This window comes from Oncorhynchus kisutch, linkage group LG9 (genome assembly GCF_002021735.2).
Source record: "Oncorhynchus kisutch isolate 150728-3 linkage group LG9, Okis_V2, whole genome shotgun sequence".
In the NCBI taxonomy this organism is placed as follows: domain Eukaryota; kingdom Metazoa; phylum Chordata; class Actinopteri; order Salmoniformes; family Salmonidae; genus Oncorhynchus; species Oncorhynchus kisutch.
This window is the reverse complement of record NC_034182.2, coordinates 24,669,283-24,688,667: the sequence shown is the minus strand read 5'-3', so window position 1 is coordinate 24,688,667 and position 19,385 is coordinate 24,669,283. Positions and strand designations below refer to the sequence as shown.

The following is a 19,385-nucleotide window of genomic DNA, read 5'->3' as shown; positions in this document are numbered from 1 at the left end:
TCACTGAAAAATAGGTGTTTGACGAATATTTAGTGACTTTTTGTGGAAGAAATTAAAACTGGAGCAGAGTTATTTTTAGAGCTATAGCCTGCAACAAGACAGAATAACCTAGATCTGGTACAGTGTGGCGATGCAGATCTTACCATTACTAAATTACTACTTGCTTGCCTACGAAACCCTATTAATTCATTTGAAACTGATTTGTGAGTAAAAATATGTAGTCAGACAACCTTTTTACAAAACAAAAGCCTGAAAGGACTTTAATACTTCATACAAAGTAAACATTTTTGAGTCAAGGACGGACTATGATGTGCTGGTATAATAGGGTTGTTCTACGAATACACTCTACAATACAAATAATTCCAAAATGCATTGTCATAGTTACACTGTGGCTTTCCTATGGGTAGAATAGAATGCTCCTTGAATCCTAATTCTATGGGTTATAGAGTATCTATTGAAGCCACATCAAACTTTAACAATAGCTTTTCCAATGTTTTCTCCCTGCAGCATTCCCATAAAGGCAGCAGGCATGTTCTCAAAGCCTTCAGTGACTTGCTCACGACACTGCAGTTTCCCCTGTGGATGAAAACACTACATTATGACATGGTCATTCAGCAGTCACCTCCCAGCTAGCACATTTGGTTCCTTGGAAGTTTTGGGAATGTACGTTTTTAGTTTCCCATTGATTCTGGGAACGAAGCCATAATTTTCCTGATTGTTAAAACGAAAGTGAAAATTGCAAAAGCTGGCAATTAGGCCTACCGGCTAATGGAAGATTTGATAAGCCTTTTCAATTCTAGTTAAGGATACGATAGTTATCACATTGGATTTATTAACTACAAAAAAGGTATAATGTGTTTTTATTTGAATTCTGATGCCACAAAAAAACGATATACAGTCACTTTTCTGGGGTTCGAACCGGTTCAGAACTTTATTTTGCTTGTCAGAGCAATGGAACGGAACAAAAAAAAAGTGAAAATAATTTGTTCCAACCCTGCTTTTAACTTCTTTAACTCATACAAAGCTGTTCATTTTAGTCTATTAAAACAGACCCTATTTCAAAGGATCATTAAGATCAGGTTTGGCCAATTAGTGGGCGCGGCCAACAAACATGAACACACTTAGCAAGAAAGAATAATTATTATAAAAAAAAAAAACATTATTACTACATTCTTTGAACGTTGCTAATGTTTTCTTATGGAAGGTTTTCTTAATGTTTTGAGAACAACTTTAAATAGAACCATGAGGAAACCTGTCAAACGTTATGCTGAACTACTGAAATTCCCACAGAAGAACGTTGTTTCTTAAGGTTTCAGACGATTGCTTTAAATAGAACCATGAGGAAACATTATGGGAAGGTTGTATGCAATATAACAACCATGCCTTAAGAAACATATGGTTCTCAGAACGTTATGTGCTAGCTGGGTATAATCTAAAGTATACAGTGGCAAGAAAAAGTATGTGAACCCTTTGGAATTACCTGGATTTATGCATACATTTGATCTGATCTTCATCTAACTCACAACAATAGACAAACAAAAGTGTGGTTAAACTAAAAAACATAATTTAAACATTCATAGTGTAGGTTGGGAAAAGTATGTGAACCCCTAGGCTAATGGCTTCTCAAAGCTAATTGGAGTCAACTAACCAATCAATGAGACGAGATTGGAGATTTTGGTTAGGGCTGCCCTGCCCTATAAACACACAGAAAATTTGAGGGTTGCTATTCACAAGAAGCATTGCCTGATGTGAACCATGCCTCGAACAAAATAGATCTCAGAAGACCTAAGACTAAGAATTGTTGACTTGCATAAAGCTGGAAAGGGTTACAAAAGTATCTCTAAAAGTCAGTCCACGATAAGACATGGTCTATAAATGAAATTTCAGCACTGTTGCTACTCTCCCTAGGAGTGGCCGTCCTGCAAAGATGACTGCAAGAGCACAGCGCAGAATGAGGTTAAGAAGAATCCTAGAGTGTCAGCTAAAGACTTACAGAAATCTCTGGAAGATGCTAACATCTCTGGACGAGTCTACAATACACTAAACAAGAAAGGTGTATATGGGAAGACACCATGGAAGAAGCCACTGCTGTCAAAAAAAAGATTGCTGTACATTTGAAGTTCGCAAAAGAGCACCTGGATGTTGCACAGCGCTACTGGCAAAAATATTCTGCGGATAGATGAAACTAAAGTTGTGTTGTTTAGAAGGAGCACACAACACTATGTGTGGGAAAAAAGGGACACCACACCAACATAAAACCTCATCCCAACTAAACTATGGTGTAGGGAGCGTCATGGTTTGGGACAGCTTGTTAACATCGACAGAAAGTTAAACATTTTGTCTGCCAATTGAAGCTCCACAGATGTTAGATGATGCAACAGGACAACAACCCAAAAGACAGAATTAAATCAACAACAGAATGGCTTGAACAGAAGGAAATACGCATTCTGGACTAACCCAGTTAGTCCTGACCTCAACCTGATTGAGATGCTGTGGCATGACCTCAAGCTGTTCACACCAGACATCTCAAGAATATTGTGGAGCTGAAGAGGAATGTTCCAAAATTCCCCCTGACCGTTGTGCAGGTCTGATCCGCAACTACAGAAAATGTTTGGTTGAGGTTATTGCTGCCAAAGGGGGGGTCAACCTGTTATTACTCCAATGGTTCACATACTTTGTCAAACTGCACTGTGAATGTTTACACGGTGTGTTCAATAAAGACATGAACAATTATAAATGTTTGTGTTATTAGTTTAAGCAGAGTGTTTGTCTATAGTTACATTAATGACTTAAATGAAGATCAGATGGGCCTCCCGGGTGGTGCAGTGGTCTAATAGCTGTGCCACCAGATACTCTGGGTTCGAGCCCAGGCTCTGTTGCAGCCGGCCGCGACCAGGAGGCCCATGGGGCGGCGCATTGTTGGCCTAGCGTCGTCCGGGTTAGGGAGGGTTTAGTCGGCAGGGATATCCTTGTCTCATCGAGCACTAGTGACTCCTGTGGCGGGCCGGGCGCAGTGCACGCTGACCAGGTCGCTTGGTACACAGTGTTTCCTCCGACACATTGGTGCGGTTGGCTTCCGGGTTGGATGCGCGCTGTGTTAAGAAGCAGTGCGGCTTGGTTGGGTTGTGCTTTGGAGGACGCTCGACCTTCGCCTCTCCCGAGTCCGTGCGGGAGTTGTAGTGATGAGACAAGACAGTAGCTACTAACAATTGGATACCACGAAATTGGGGAGAAAAAGGGGGTACAAAAAAAAATGAAGATCAGATAAAATGTTATGACCTATTTATGCAGAAATCCAGGTAATTCTAAAGGGTTCACATACTTTTTTCCTTCCCCCTTCCCGGATGTCGTCGTACTAAATTCGCCAATATATGAAGTATACACACAAAGGACGCTATTTCCTTAAGGGCTCATAGTAAAATTCAGAAAATGGGCGTGGCTTCACATCGTTTTCAGATTTTAAGAAAATGGTAGAAAATATGCAGCCGAATTCCAATGATAGCGGATACAATTTCATTGCTTTAACTAATTATGACAAATGTTAAAATGTTGAGCAATGTAATAAAGTAATTACTTTTCAAATAAGTTACCTTACACGTTATGCTGGCTGACAATTTGTTAGCTACGCTGTCCTTACGAACCACATAGCATATCATTACAGCACACCGTATGTTAGCTATGGGAAGGTAAACTTGCCACTTGTCATAAACTTGCCAGTATATTAACTATAGGCTCACTAACTACCCAACGTTAATTGACTTGATTATTCCCGTTATTCTTAGCTTAGCTAAATGGTATAGTCGTTGTGTGTTCTCAATGGACATTCGGGTGCCTTCGTAAATTCTTTGTAAATTCAGAGCCTTGTCAGATTGTTCGTTTGTAAATTCAGAGCGATCTGACAACGCTCTGAATTTACGAGCGTACTCTGACACTCCAGATAGAATTTAAGAACACACCCTAAATCGTAAAATGTCGAACTAGTAATTTGTTATGCTACCTAGCTAGCAGGTGGTTGCATAGCAACATCATCAACTTCCGCTAGACCGGCGAAGAGCTAGTACGCTCAACTGAAAGGATACTGTTCCGTTTACAGTGTACTAAAATTAACTAATAGTATGTAGTATACACTATGTTAGTATGGGTATTTGAACACAGCTATAGTATGTGACAAACATTTCATATTGTAAATGTGAATACCTGCAAGCAGGGTGTACAGTTAACAGACATATTCAGAATATGTAAAACATGGTGTCCAAATTGATTACCATAGAATTGTCATGATTATGATTGGACAGTTTTATCTAGCCTGAAATCTCAAACCTGTTTTGTGCTAACATTCCACTCCATGTCAATGCTAAACTGTGTGCATGACAATGAACAAGGAGTGGAATGATGGCACAGACTGAGACCCAGGCTAGCTTTTATCCCAAGTACTGTACTTGCCTCTCTCTTCCAAGCCATGAGTCTCCTCAGAGACTCTGGGTTCTTATGCTCCCACCTGCCCACCATGAAGCCCTCCATCTTTAGCTGCTTGAAGATCATGGTCAGGTGGGGGTATGGGCCTGATAGATAAGATTAGATACAGTGCATTCAGAAAGTATTCAGACCCCTACACTTCTTCCACATTTTGTTGTGGAAAAAGGCTGTAACGCAATAAAAAAAACTGAAATTACATTTACATCAGTATTCAGACCCTTTACTCAGTACTTTGTTGAAGCACCGTTGGCAGTGATTACAGCCTTGAGTCTTCTTGGGTATGACGCTACAAGCTTGGAATACCTGTATCGCAATTTAGAGTGCCAAAGGGTCTGAATACATATGTAAATAAGGTATGTTTTTTAAAAATCACTGTGCACTAATTTCTAAAAACCTGTTTTCGCTTTGTCATTATGGGGTATTGTGTGTAGATTGCGGATTTTTTAAAAATGTTATCCCCTTTAGAATAAGGCTGTAACTTAACAAAATGTGGAAAAAGTCAAGGGTTCTGAATACTTTCTGAATGCACTGTAGATAGACTGATATAGACAGAAATAGGAGAGAGAGGTGATGTATAGGCATATTTTTTGATGTTGATTTGACCATTTAAAATACATAAAGAAGCCACACCAAGCAACAAATACATCTACCGAAATGGCAGAGGATTATATACACAAAAAGTCTAGACTTGTTTCCATTGTGGTCCTTTATAATGGAACACAGAGTTCCAATATGTTAATTCATATATTTCTATGTAATCTCTCATGGCCAGATCTATGTAAACATAACTGGTACAGTAGAATATTTTGTGACTGAGCGAGATGCATACGGTTGTTCCGGTGTTTGGGTTATTCCTTACTGGTTTTTCGGTGCTAGCATCTATTCAAACATGGGACATTCAGAGAGGGTGAATGAAGCATCCTGTTCCGGTTCCTCTCCTTGTTTTAGCCTTTCTTGATCCCTTCTCTTTAACATGTTTGGACCCGGAACATAATCGAGTAGTTGACCAATTACATGAGACTAGTTCTGGGTTAATCGAGATTATTTACTATGCAATGAAACATGAGTGAAATGCATTCAGTTGGTCACAGGTCAGTCTGAGTGTAATGCTGGCTAATGGTGCTCTCTAGTGGAATATTAAAATGAGCAACACTGACAACATATCAACGTACCAATACAGTATGAGAGTTAGGCAATGTAGACTTGACATCTTTGAATGGTTTTGAAGATGAAAGAGAGAGATCAGACCTGTCTGTGGATTGGTGTCATTATAGGTTGAGATGCTGCCACACACAGCTATCCTTCCAAACTCCTTCATCTGAGGAATGGCGACACTGGAGAAAAGTCCTCCCACCTTAAAAACGGAGATGTCGAGCTAAATATGTTAAGATGAAATAACTATTACCCAATACTGACAATTTATATCCATGTCTAACAATATTAAAACCAGAGAAATACTACTTTATCACTCAATATTAACCCTCCATATCTAACAATATTACCAACTACCAGAGTGAATTACTACACTTTATATAACTACAACTAACTACTTTATAACCTACGTTCTCAAAGAAGCAATCGTATCCGTCGGGCGCGGCAGTCATCAGGACCTCCTCCAATGAGTTGACTGTTTTGTAGTTGAAGGCCTCATCGAAGCCTAGCTCCTTGAGGAAGGCCACCTTGGCATTGGGAGAAAAAAAAAGTGAGTGCTGGCCTCTTTTTCATTTTCAGGATAAGCAAGGATAGAGATCACTAGAATTTGTGCCTCCCAGTATTTCATCTTAATCCCTTTTTACCTTGCCGTTGGACCCAGAGGAGCCCACAACTCTGCAGCCCTTGATCTTAGCGATCTGGCCCACGATGGAGCCCACGGCCCCAGCTGCAGCGTTCACCAGTAGGGTTTCTCCAGCCTGAAGTCCCAGTACCTCCTCCAGACCGTACAGGGCTGTCAACCTGAAGTCAGAGCACAAAGGGAAGATGGAATAGAAAACAACTTCCATTCAAACAGAAATGTGTATTTTGCGATTTGTTTATCCATTCTCAACCTCCTGGAAACCACACGTACACACTGGTGACCAGTCTGCAGTCAGAGAAAAAGAGGGGTAGCTCTTTAATAAGAAATGTAACTACAGTCACCTAGCTACAGTAAGATAGCCGTCGATGGGGTTTACTTCCGTTAAAACAAACAGTATCAAACTCATTATCAACACAAGCAATCATACACATAACATCTGTGTATCACCACCAACTGTCTCGTCATCCTAAAGCACTGATTACCTTTCTCCCCCTCGTCTCAAAACAAATCCTCGCTTCAGTCATGTGTAACATTTAATTACTTGTAATCAGTGTTGTAGTACCCGAGTCCAGTCTCGTGACTACATATTGAGTATCTCGGTCTTGGATACATTTTTACTCCGTCTTGGACACGAGGACTCATCATTTCTTCCCGAGACCAGCTGAGACAAAAACTCAGAATTATCAGCTTCTTTTCTGTCAGCGCATAAAACCGCTTCGTCAGGCCAAATACTTACACTCCATGTATGACACATGAATATCTTATCACCTATTGAAACTTGGGCCTCCTACTTTACTCGTAGCATTACCGTCCTTTCCTTTTGTAGAAAAATATCCTCAAACTTGGTGGCGCTCATCAGAATTTCCTTGATTCCCTGGCAGGGAAGAGTGGGGGAAATGGTTTGAATGTTCCGCGCTCACTTTTAGTAAGGGAGATTGGGGAAATTGTAACAGTGTTTATCTATTATAGGCCTGTTTGAGTTCGCAATCATTTGTAGAGTGGCACTCTATTTGCCCTCAGCATCCATTTGTTTCGCCATTCTGACTGGCTAAAGAATCCATATGTTGTTCTGAAATATGAACACAGAAATAATGAACATTTTTAGCTCTTATAATGGTGGCGATTTGACAAAATTACAATTTGCTTCGGTCTTGAATCGGTCTCGAACCCAACACTGCTTGTAATATTTTAAATTCAAAATAGTTGTGATTCAGTAAAATCTGCTTTTTGTTCTATGTTGCTATGTCTGTATGCTACGTCTTGCTTGTCCTATGTTGTTCTGTCTGTATGCTATGTCTTGCTTGTCCTATGTTGCTATTGTCTATATATTGTAATTGTTTTTAATAACCTGCCCAGGGACTGCGGTTGAAAATTAGCCGGCTGGCTAAAACCGGCACTTTTACTGAAACGTTGATTAATGTGCACTGTCCCTGTAAAAATAAAATCAAACTCAATAACTCTTTAAAAGAGTTCTGTGGGAAAGCAGAACAGGACCATAAGTGGTGACCGTGACCTGCTCGCGAAGATACCTGGGGCCCAAATGTTTATTTTATCAACCTAGAAGGAAAGCATGCAGCTGCTTTTCCTGGCAGACTTGAAGTCAACATTTTTTTCTGCCTTTATTCTGTGAGCTAAAACTACGAAACAGTTGTGCTGTAAGCTCTCCCACACTAGCTCCACTGTTAGTATAAACATATGTCAGCATCCCTCTTTACCCAGGACGCCAGAGCGTGACATGCATTTCTCTTCTGGCATGAAAATATAAATGTTCTACTCTTTGTGGCCAGAGGTTCATAGTGACCCCCCCCCCCCCCCCCCCCCATATTTTACCCAGAAAGCACCGGCACTCAGGAAGCCCCTCCTCCTTACCCTGGCATGCCGATGGCCCCCAGAGCCAGGGACATGGAGACATCCTGAGGCCAGTCAGACAGAAGGCATGTCAGACCTGTCCCGTCAGACACAGTGTGGGTCCTCCAGCCGCATCTACCAACCACATGGCACCCCACAGGGAAGGCTGGGTTGATGCTCTGGATCACCCTACAAAAAAAAAAACACACACAAATAAACAAACTGAATTAATGAGGGTTGTTTATTATAATTAAAGTCTGTCTACAACAAGCCTGTGTCAGAAGACACAGATTGTAAAGTATGCTTAATGGAGAATCTTCCATTGAAAGTGCTTTTTAGTTACAGAGAATGCTTCATCTGGGTCTATATGAACCACCCTTAGTGGTTGTTAAATGGTTTTATCTGGAGGCTAGATCGAAGACATCCTGTAGGAAGAGTCAATGGAAGCCTTTGGGATTTTCCCGAAGTATCTGTACTCCTTTATAAAGACAGTAAGTACTCAGGCAATTTAAACTAGTGAAATAATTTTAAAAGCCCTAGGGGGCAGGGAAGAGTCATTCGGTTCTGTATATTTTCCCAGACTGACTCACTCGCACAAACAAACTTTCTCAGTGAAAACACATTGAACCACTTACTTGTGGCAGGAATGGAACCTCGGTACACACTGCCAAGTACATTCAATTTGTTCTCTTACAACTTGAGTCATGAAGAATAATATATGGCCTCAGAAATGAAAAACTGGTGCAGGACTTTTTCTCTTCCAGTAAACAGCAGGCATGCATGTCACCTCATGGTAGAGAGATGAAATGCAGATAACTTGGCCTGCATCCCAAATGGCACCTCATTCCCTGCATAGTGCACTGCTTTTGACCAGGGGCCTAAAAGCAGTGCACTATGTAGGGAATAGGGTGCCATTTGGGAAGCAAACTTGTTTATTTTCCTTACTTGGCCACTTGAGTTCCGATCATCACTTCCCCCTCCTTCATACGCACTCGGCTGAACGGTCTGGAAACAACCACAGATGGCAGGAGAACAATCAGATGCAATGTTTTTCTGTACTATCTACTGAAGTATGTGATTTAGTAATGTTATGGAAAAGTCAATACTGTTCAGAGAACTTTCAATGTTTTAATGTGAAGAGTAACATCTGCCACACTGATCCTCAACACTGGGGCCCCTCAGGGGTGCGCGCTCAGTCCCCTCCTGTACTCCCTGTTCACCCCCAAGAGCGTAACCAACCACAACACCATAATTAAGTTTGCTGACGACACAACAGCGGTAGGCCTGATCACCAACAACGATGAGACCGCCAATTGGCAGAAGATCAGAGACCTGGCAGTGTGGTGCCAGGACAACAACCTCTCCCTCAATGTGAGTAAGACAAAGGAGCTTATCGTGGACTAAAGGAAAAGGAGGGCTGAACAGGCACCCATTAGCATCGACAGAGCTGAAGTGGAGCGGGTCGAGTTTCATGTTCCTTGGTTTCCACATCAAGACAGTTGTGAAGAGGGCATGACAACACCTTTTCCTTCTCAGGAGACTGAAAAGATTTTGCATGGGTCCCCAGATCCTCAAAGTTCTACAGATACACCAGAGAGCATCCTGACCGGTTGCATCACCGCCTGGTATGGCAACTGCTCGGCATCTGACCGTAAGACGCTACAGTGCGTACAGCCCAGTACATCACTATGCAGTGTCAGAGGTAGGCCCCAAAAAATTGTCTAAGACTCCAGTCACCCAAGTCATAGACTGTTCTCTCTGCTACCGCACGGTAAGCAGTGCCGGTGCGCCAAGTCTGGGACCAAAAGGCTCCTTAACAGCTTCTACCCCCAAGCCATAAGGCTGCTGAACAATTAAATGGCCACCCAGACTATTTACATTTGATCATATTCCGTATAGATATCACATTACATGAGTCATGACAAAAAGTGTTCAGTGGCAAACGTTAGGGGAATCCCTCCCTGTCCATTTTTCTCCTACCTCATGTATGGATCTACACTGAGAAACAGTGCCTCCAAAAGCACCTCTGAAACAGGAAAAAAACAAAAAACATTAATGTATGACATCACTTGGCTTTAGTCAGGTACAGGAATGTTGTATTTAGTACAAGTACAGGTCCAGATAACCTCAGTAATAGTGCAGATGAGACCTTCAGTCATTACCTCCATCTTTAGGCTCTGGCAGCTGCTCCAGCTTCAGCTCAAAGTTGCTGTCCTTCGGGAAGCCTTCAAAGTGACGTGTCAGGACCCAGGTCTTGGCTTGAACCATGGCTCTTTGCTTTGGACAACTGAAAAAATAGGCTGTTTACTTACTACTTAGTTAGTTACTTGCTATGCCAAAATCTGAAGTGATCTCAGAGCTCATCTTGGGAACTGTTTCTTTTCTATATGTGCTAGGAATTTTGAGGTAAAGAGAAGAGCAGTCAAACAATATCTATTTGCTTTATTACAAGTTGTAAGAGGGAGACACCTCCAGCACAGAAGCAGAGAAAATGTCTAGCAAACCTCTTGGAGACCCTTTATATCCTAATCAGACAGCACCAAACGTTCTGTTAACACCAGCCCGGGAGGCTTGTAGGAAGACAAACAAAAAGGAAGTGACTGAGCTGCAACAGAATCACACCGTGTTCACAAAATGTCATCAATGAAACAGTGAATAATCCGTGTCCTCTGTCCTTGTTCTTGGACCTCCAGTCTGGTGTCAATCACTATCAACCCATATGAGGATAATCCATAACTTTCAGGATCAAGTCGATTGACCATCAAGCCACACCTAGAGTTTCACAAACAGAACACTGGAAATAATGCGTATTTCAGAGAGGGAAAATATATAAATATGCTAAAGATCGCTCTAAACTTCAGTTACATTTCCCCATAACAGCAACCTTTTCTACTTAAGTATCCTACATTTAGCAACATGTTACTGTCAAGTCACCTATATACAAATATCATACTTTGAGATCTAAAATAGCCAAAGTGAAGAAATGTAAAAGAGACAGTTGAAATACCCACATGCGTCTATCATAGCAGGAAGATGAGAAACTTGAATACTTCAACAAAGGTTGTTATTCAAAGACTTTACATCTCTCTCACACACACACACACACACACACACACACACACACACACACACACACACACGGGGGGGGGGGGGGGGGGGGGCTGTGCAGGAAAGAGTGCACTGGTGCCAGAAGATGCTGCACAACTGAAAAAATATGCTGTTTACTTTGTTTAGTATATGCATTGATTTACAGTACTGAACAATTCTGACTGTAGTGCAGGTTGCTATCTAGAATAGCTAAATTCACATGGATTTATTTGCAATCTACTGCACTAGCTTAGCTTGCTAGATAAAGGACTTGCAGAACCTAGGAGAGCGCAGTGCATTGTTGCAAAGTGAATGCCATGCAAGCCCGCTTCACAGTGGGCTGTCAACCACAACCGGCGAAGAAACTATTTAAACATTTCTCTCCAAGAACGTGGTTTAATATCATGCGGTACTCAGCAAAACTCACCTCGAATAAATGTTCAACAGATGGACACCTACCGGTCACTGCTCTCCATGCAGAATGAATGAACTATCAAAATGTCACAGAAAGGACAAAGCGAGCGTGGGTAGGCTGTGCTCGACTACTTTCTCATTGGCTAAAAACGGTTGTTAGTCGATCCGCCTCCGCGTGACGTACTCTACGCAATGTTTCCGGAGTGAATTCATTTTGGATGAGAACGCGCGCATTTATCTAGCCGACCTTTGGCTAACTGTTACCCGTTTCCTTCTACCAGAGAAACTGTCGGAAAACAAGTCTGAAACTGATTTCTTCGTCGAAATTACTTGGCAAGGTAAAATAATACTTAAAACAGATGGACAAATTACTTCAGAATTTATGGTGGTTTTGGAAAAATTATTCACCAACTTCAGGCGTTCTATAGCATGAATGATGCTGTGGCTAGCGGTTAATTAGCTAACGTTAGCTAGCTTGCATAGCTATCCGTGAAACAACTTATTCTATCGTTAGCTAGCTAGCCTGTAACGTAAAGGACACTGATAGTTTCACTGTCATACCAGTTATAGGTAAACAAAACAAGTGTTTGGTTAAGTATTTCTACAATGATCAGCTCTATAATGTATTTGCATGAGTAAAGTAACTTAGCTAGCAATCCCTGTTGTGATTTCTTTCAATTTCCTAGCCTCCTAATAAACGTGGGCTAACTAGCTACCCATCTAATAAATAGTGGATCTTTTTGACTGACAGGCGATCATCAGGGTGGAGAAGCTCTGCTCCTGGCAACTTGTTTGTCCTTATAGATTTCACATTAAAATAGCTAGTTAAGACTGGGGAGGATGCCTCATTTCAGGGACCGTCTTCTCCACAGGAAATTGTCTCGCTTTAATCAGTGTTTCCCTTTAGGATTTATTTCTGCAGGGTGGAAGCACCCCTGATAAATGAATATAGGGGAAGCACTGCTTGATGGTACCATTTCTATTAGGGGTGTAACGGTTCACCATGGTTCAGTACTTATTGTGGTTTTGGGGGTAATGATTTGTTTTCTGAACAGTGGAAAATGAGATGACAACAGTTACTGTAGTTAATTTGTTTAAGAAAATAAGAAAGTGTTGGTATTCCTGATTCCATATGATGAGTCATATAATGTCTGATGACTGCACAATCAGGAATAACAATTTTTATTTTCTTAAATCAACAACAACACTAAAATAAAGTGCAATATCTGTGTGAAATCAACATGTTAACATGGCTCAGACAATGTATAAGCTTATGCTATGTTGCAAAGAGGAAAAATATACTCACTTGTGTCACTCATAAAGGGGGCGTGTGTTTAGCACAGTAGGCCTACTTTTCGTTTCCCTCTTTTCATTTCCACTGCGGTGTAATGTGATGGGCTGTCACTTAACTAGCGCTCTGTAACCCTGGAGGTCCATCCATCTGCAGAAAGGGGATACCCAGTCAGTTAAACAAATCAAAACTGGTTGAGAGAATGCCAAGCGTGCAAAGCTGTCATCAAGGCAAGGGGTGGCTACTTTGAAGAATCTCAAATAGACACTTTTTTTTGGGTTACTACATGAATCCATATGTGTTATTTCATAGATTTGTGGTATTCACTATTATTCTACAATGTAAAAAATAAAGGAAAACCCTGGAATAGTAGGTGTGTCCAAACTGTTTGACTGGTACTCTAGGTGTGAGAAGGCAACGTTCGTAATTAACTGAGCACTTCCAAGAGGCGTTGAAACTCCCCATTCTTCTCAACCACGAGAATGGTCGTACATCTTTGGCTATAAGCAGACCTATTGCTCATGTCATTTATTTGGCCCGGTCAGAATCGACTGCGGTTCGTCTTGCTCCGGTGGTAGGAATACGGGGTTTATGTCACCGTAAATGTGTCAACATGTTTGAGGTGTTGGCAGTTGCATAGGCCGTTCTCATTCAGCAGTGGCGACACACACTCTCTTTCCAGGCATAGCCTATAGGCCTAGTGTTTAATATTTTTACTTGTAATTTTTATATGTATTCATTTGGGTTCACTGTGCGGACCGAAGAGGTCCCCATACCGAACAGTTTGTTACGAATACGTGCACCGCTACACCCCTAATTTCTATTGAGTGACTATGATTTTACAGTGTAAATATCGTTGATTATCTTTCTGTCAATTCTCATCTGTATAACTCCCACCCTTGACCCTACTGCTTCTGACAGTTTGGTAGCCTGTAGAGTGCTGTCATCATGTTAGACGGTGGTCAGTTCGTGGAGGCGTTGGGTCGCCTAGGTTACCCAGGCACCCCATCCTTGAAGGGCTCTGAGTTTGACTGGCTCTTCGACTGCGCTCCGGAAAACCTCCAACTCCTGCGCTTCGTCTGCCGCACCCTCAACCAGGGAAATGTGCTCACCCCGGAGGAGGCCCGGGCCTTCAAGGCCCTCCGCAACTCTGGCAAGCCCATCCTCGATGGGACTGCGCTTGATGAGGTCCTCAAGACCTGTGGGCCTGCTGCTGGAATGGGTGTGGTCGGTCCTTCCTCAGCGGAGGGGGAGGTGAGCGTGGAGGATCTAGAGGCGGAGCTATCTGCTCTGAAAAAGGAGAAGCAGCTAAAACAGCGCAGGTACAAGAAGCTGCAGGTGCTCGCCACCGCCCGGGCTGACGTTGCGCTCCGATTGGCCTCCCAGCAGGACGCTGCCACCAGCAGGCTGAAGGACGCCAACGCGGCGCTGGGGGCGGAGAACGCTGGAACCAACGCCGCGCTACAGAACCTCATGGACGAGGTGAAAAAGCTAGGATCATTCCTCAAAATAGACCCAGTGTCCAACGAAGGAAAGGCCCAGGGAGAGGCTGCTGTCTCTGGTTCTGTGACCATCACCTCCCCTCCAGGGCCCCCTGTCCTGCTCTCCCAGCTGTCCCTGGAGCCCTACCTCCACCAGGAGGAGCTTAACACAAAGACCCTGGCCGCCCTCACCCAGCGCCAGTTCTTCCAGGGTATCAGCAACATGGTGGAGACGTCCTGCTCCGAACGCTTCCAGCTCCTGGACCTCAGCCTCTGCGATGTCGGGGATGAAATAAAGGAGAAGGGTAGAAAAGAGACTGAGGAGAGAGTTGTGGAGCAGAGGAGGAAGGAGATGGCCAGGCTCCAGTGGGGTCATATGGTGGCCCAGCACCAGCTGATCAAGGCCAGGGCAGAAGAGCAGGGAGCCAGGGTTGGGCTGGAGTGGATCACAGGGAACCTGCAGTCATTCACCAAGGTAAGGCACTGGAGAGGGGTAGAGACTAGAGTAGTACATCTAGCACAGTTCAGTTCAGTCTTTAGTGCTGTTGGTTTTGTAAGTGTTGCATGCTCTGCAGTCTGTACACACAATCACACCAGCCTTACAAACAAACATCATTATACCCACTCTCTAATGCAACCTTTTATCGTTCTTTCTCTCCTCTCCCAGGGCACCACCAACTCCACCTCTGCTCTCCAGACGCGTGAAGCCGTGTCTAGGCGTGAGCTGCAGGTTGTGGCGGCTGATCTGGAGTCTCTCCTCCAGGGTTCTCTACCGGCTGCTCTGAGGGAGAGCGCCAGGCTGCTCAACGTGCCCGTGGTGAGGGGAGACTTGGACCTGCAGCTGGCCAGACAGGACTACTACACCTCCAGACAGGAGCAGGTACAGTTACTTAGTTTTGCACAAATGCTGTTTTGGATCTTGTTGTTAGAATATCCATACTCAGATCTGCATGGGTTTTCCCATCATTTAGTTTTGAACACCAGGTGAAACAATTATCATCATCCAGTCCATCATTATCATCTTGTACGTATTGTCAATGTTTCTATTGTTGCCCTCCTTAGAGGATAATAACGTTCTCTCTCTATCCATCCATTCCTTCATCTCTCCATCTAGGTCCGAGACCACCTCCTGCGGCAAAAGGCCTCATTCGAGCTGCTCCTCCTGGCCCAGGAGATGGAACTGAGGATGGGTAGGCAGGTGCTGAAGCAGCTTGGGGAGGTGGCAGGCCGGCTGGGGGAGGGAGGAGAGAAGGCAGCCCTCAGGATCCAGGCCCTAGCCCATCCTGAGCTGTCCCATAACCCCAGACCCAGTCCTCAGTCCATCATCAGCTCCAAGGATGCATCCTTCACCAGGTAAGGATTAGAGAAGGACAGGAACCAGGGTCGTGCTCAGTCAGGGACACTGAAGCAAAATGCTTTTCAATGGAAAGCAAGGCGTTCTTATTGGACGGGTTTAGGTAGTTATTTCCCGTTTCACTGAAAGCGACCCAGATGTATTTGCTTCTCTCACACTAAAATAAATATGGAACACAGTGCGTTGATAATCGGTACAGTAGTGATTGGGGTGGGGGTGGGGGGGGGTGGTGGTATCGATACAGTTGCATATCACAGTATTATTTTTGGAAGATATATCGATATTTGACTCCAAGTGTTGATTTGTAAATAAATAAATACAAATATACAGTGAGGGGAGAAAGTATTTGCTGATTTCACGTTTGCCCACTGACAAAGAAATGATCAGTCTATAATTTTAATGGTAGGTATATTTGAACAGTGAGACCGAATAACAACAAAAAAATCCAGAAAATGCATGTCAAAAATTGTATAAATTGATTTGCATTTGTGCTGCCCCCCATGGGTCTCCCGGTCACGGCCGGCTGCGACAGAGCCTGGACTCGAACCAGGATCTCTAGTGGAACAGCTAGCACTGCAATGCAGTGCCTTAGACCCCTCCACCACTCGGGAGGCCCCACCTGACCAACATTCGGTGAAATTGCAGAGCTCCAAATTCAAAAACAGAAATACTCATAATAAAAATTCAAAAAACATACAAGTGTTATACATTGGCTTAAAGATTAACATCTTGTTAATCCAACCGTTGTGCCAGATTTCAAAAAGGCTTTACGGCGAAAGCATACCATGCGATTATCTGAGGACAGCGCCCAGCACACAAAACATTACAAACACTTAACTGCCAAGTAGAGGAGTAACAAAAGTCAGAAACCGCGATTAAAATGAATCACTTACCTTTATGATCTTCATATGGTTGCACTCACAAGACTCCCAGTTACCCAATACATTTTTGTTTTGTTCGATAAAGTCCCTCTTTTATATCCAAAAACCTCTGTTTTGTTCAGTAATCCAATGGCTCCAAGGCGGTCACAACAGGCAGAGGAAAAATCCCAAAAGTAAGTATAAACATGTCGAACGATGTTTATAATCAATCGTCAGGTTGTTTTTAGTCATAATAATTAATAATATTTCAACCGGACAATAGCTTCGTCAATATGAAAGAAAAGCAAGAAAGGTGCGCTCTCGGTCGTGCGCAGTAAACAGCTCTGGGACACTGCAGGGTCCACTCATTTAGAGTGGTCTTACACTCTCATTTTTCAGAATACAAGCCTGAAACAATTTCTAAAGACTGTTGACATCTAGTGGAATCCATAGGAAGTGCAATCTGAGTCCTAAGTCATTGGATCCTGTAAAGGCAGTCAATGGAAAATTACAAACATAAAAAAAATGGCAGATTTATTTTAATTTGTCAAACGGCAGCCAAGCTTCGATCACCAGAATAAAACACTCAATATTTATTGGAAACAAGCATCAAGGTCATCACTGTGCACTTTCACCACCCTGTGAAGTTCATCATTTATTTCATCTGTAGCCAAAGAAACTGTATGGTTTCCCGAGTCGTAGTGGGAGGACCACACACCATATCATCGTGTGACTCCAAGTTGACTTTGATACGATGGTTATTATATCATTATTTGCGCATAAAAGCGTTTCCACCTCCATTTCTCCCATGATTCAAAAAGATCCCACCTAATCTAGAGTGTTTACAGTATGTAAATATACAGTATGTGTCACACCTCTCACTCCCCCAGGCTTCTCCGGATCCTAGAGTCAGGCCACGCCTCAGAACGTGGTGGCCGCGAGGAGCCCTTCCGTACCTACGAGGGGTTGGAAAGTGCCGCCCGCGACCTCCAAGAGGAGCTCCAATCCTGCCGCGAGGCCCTGGCCGGGGCCGCCCGCCAACAGCACTACACGGGTGCCCGTCTCCACGGCGACTGCGAGGCGTTGCGCCGGGCAACCTTCTCGGGGTTGCAGCAGCTGTTCTTGGCGCCGCAGGTATGTCCTACTGCGACGTCACTTGACGAGGATCTCTGCCCCAACGCACAGGTACGTTTATGAACACCCACACACTTCCTCGTTATCATCGTCTTCTCAAAGTAGCGTGAGTTAGCAGAGTTTTATTATAAAACACGTTTGGGAGATATAGTGGTAGCACAGGTCCTATGGATTTTATACGTAATTTGCACTGCTGCCGGAGTAATTGCCCGTTGTTTGATAAATACAGTATTTTGAAATGAATGGAATTCTGTTTAGTGGTGGATTCACTGGTGATGCTTCACTTTTAGAACACTGCATTTGTATATGGGTTTTGTATAGTGACTGCACTGGACAATGAGGCACTGCCACTTCTGTAATGTACAATATGTAAAGAGCACACGTTTATTTCTTACAGGTCCACAGGGATCCTTTTCACCCCCCCGGTTCTCTTCTTCCTCTGTGTAAAATGTACTAAATTCATGTTTGCTTCATACAGGGTTTCATCTCCGTTCCTCCTGCAGTAAAGAGAGACTTTTGTTTCTCTCTAAAAACGTGTCGTTGTTTTTAAAAGCTGTGAATAACCATCTGTGCGAGGAACTGTTGGTGTATGTCAGTCAATATTCTAGAAAAGCTCAACCACTTGTGGCATGCAGATGTGAGAAAATACTGAGTACTGTTCTTGCAGTACAGGATAGGACTTTTAAGTCAGTGTCCCCACTATTCGTTACTTTATCAGCACTAGCTAGCAGTTATCTGATGTGTCTCTCTGGATGTCTACTAAAAGCCTCTTCCTCCCCTCCCCCTCTCTCCAGGAGTTGACAGTGAAGCTGGGAGAACTGGAGGTCCAGCAGAACAGTCTGTACAGGCTGATGCAGGACGTGATGGGGGAGGTCCGGGGTAAACGCTCCCAGCTGGACCACAGTCCCCTCCTCAGGAGAGAGAGGGAACTGTATGTCTACTTCCACCTGGACCCCAGGCTGCTGAACAAAGTCGTGGAGGAGCTGGAGAGCAAAGCGGCTGCTGCCAAGAAGGGCCGGTTGTAACGGGGCTCTCTTACCACCTCCTACCTCACCTCTCTTCCCCTCTCAATGACCCCTTTCTCTGGTTGTGAGCGCAAAACACAGCTCATACAGAACAGTGGAGAATCCTGCAGAAAGTAGTGGCGGTGCTTCAAGGTGAAGTGGCCACTGAGAGGTTCCTGCTCTGCCTTAATGAACCCTGGCTTACCCATTTCCTCTTCCCTCTCGCCACCCCGGGTGCCAGTTAAATGCCAAGCATTTGGAAATACAATATGGAGAGAGGGTTCCGACCGAAAGACAATTGGAAGAGGATGACTATTGGATCTCTTCTCTGTTTTCTTGTGGCAATGTTTCAATTCAATGTAATGTCACTTGTTTTACTGCTAGTGTTCTTTGCTAATGTTCCTGTAAGCGCCTTAGTGTAATTTGTTTGTTTCGTAAGAAATTATAATAAATATTGTCTTCACAACTAATAGAAAAATGTTTTGTGCGTGTGAGTATTCCGTTTTTATATTTTTTCTCCCCCCCCCAATTTTTTTTATTTGAAGACAATTCGGCTCCATCAACCAGCTTGATATAACCAGTGACAGGACAGAGAAAGCATGATCATAACTCTGATATTCTTCCTGTTCTTTGTGTAGGCA

At 43.4% G+C, this 19,385-nt stretch overlaps 2 protein-coding genes across 5 annotated transcripts; one reads left to right on the top strand and one right to left on the bottom strand.

Annotated features, from left to right (window-relative positions):
- Positions 1 to 231: 231 nt before the first annotated feature.
- LOC109896960 (prostaglandin reductase 1) lies at positions 232 to 11,756 on the bottom strand. 3 transcript variants are annotated; one of them, XM_020491434.2, is made up of 11 exons: positions 11,634 to 11,716; positions 10,742 to 10,891; positions 10,282 to 10,406; positions 10,100 to 10,145; positions 9,065 to 9,124; positions 8,141 to 8,308; positions 6,273 to 6,429; positions 6,039 to 6,155; positions 5,725 to 5,830; positions 4,444 to 4,562; positions 232 to 576 (listed from the first exon to the last, which is right to left on the bottom strand). In XM_020491434.2, exons 3-11 carry the CDS (start codon positions 10,385 to 10,387, stop codon positions 466 to 468), a joined length of 990 nt encoding a protein of 329 aa, XP_020347023.1. In that variant the 5' UTR covers positions 10,388 to 10,406; positions 10,742 to 10,891; positions 11,634 to 11,716; the 3' UTR covers positions 232 to 465. The 3 variants fall into 3 exon arrangements, with proteins under 3 accessions (XP_020347023.1, XP_031688081.1, XP_031688080.1); XM_031832221.1 differs by lacking the exon at positions 10,742 to 10,891 and having other exon boundaries at positions 11,634 to 11,756; XM_031832220.1 differs by lacking the exon at positions 10,742 to 10,891 and having other exon boundaries at positions 11,666 to 11,735.
- A 76-nt stretch (positions 11,757 to 11,832) lies between these two features.
- On the top strand, positions 11,833 to 19,220 carry haus3 (HAUS augmin-like complex, subunit 3). 2 transcript variants are annotated; one of them, XM_031832219.1, is made up of 6 exons: positions 11,833 to 11,958; positions 13,833 to 14,867; positions 15,060 to 15,272; positions 15,507 to 15,745; positions 17,497 to 17,740; positions 18,535 to 19,220. In XM_031832219.1, exons 2-6 carry the CDS (start codon positions 13,860 to 13,862, stop codon positions 18,763 to 18,765), a joined length of 1,935 nt encoding a protein of 644 aa, XP_031688079.1. In that variant the 5' UTR covers positions 11,833 to 11,958; positions 13,833 to 13,859; the 3' UTR covers positions 18,766 to 19,220. The 2 variants fall into 2 exon arrangements, with proteins under 2 accessions (XP_031688079.1, XP_020347022.1); XM_020491433.2 differs by having other exon boundaries at positions 17,497 to 17,791.
- Positions 19,221 to 19,385: the final 165 nt, after the last annotated feature.

Bases quoted from the DNA above. Each gene is read 5' to 3' on its own strand.
- LOC109896960 (XM_031832220.1), bottom strand. The intron at 9,125-10,099 runs GTAGGAGAAAAA...GGTTGTTTCCAG, and splicing joins AGTGTAGATCCATACATGAG to ACCGTTCAGCCGAGTGCGTA. The intron at 8,309-9,064 runs GTAAGGAAAATA...TTTTTTTTGTAG, and splicing joins ATCGGAACTCAAGTGGCCAA to GGTGATCCAGAGCATCAACC.
- haus3 (XM_020491433.2), top strand. From the start codon at position 13,860: ATGTTAGACGGTGGTCAGTTCGTGGAGGCGTTGGGTCGCCTAGGTTAC. The intron at 14,868-15,059 runs GTAAGGCACTGG...CTCCTCTCCCAG, and splicing joins ACCTGCAGTCATTCACCAAG to GGCACCACCAACTCCACCTC. The intron at 15,746-17,496 runs GTAAGGATTAGA...TCACTCCCCCAG, and splicing joins AAGGATGCATCCTTCACCAG to GCTTCTCCGGATCCTAGAGT.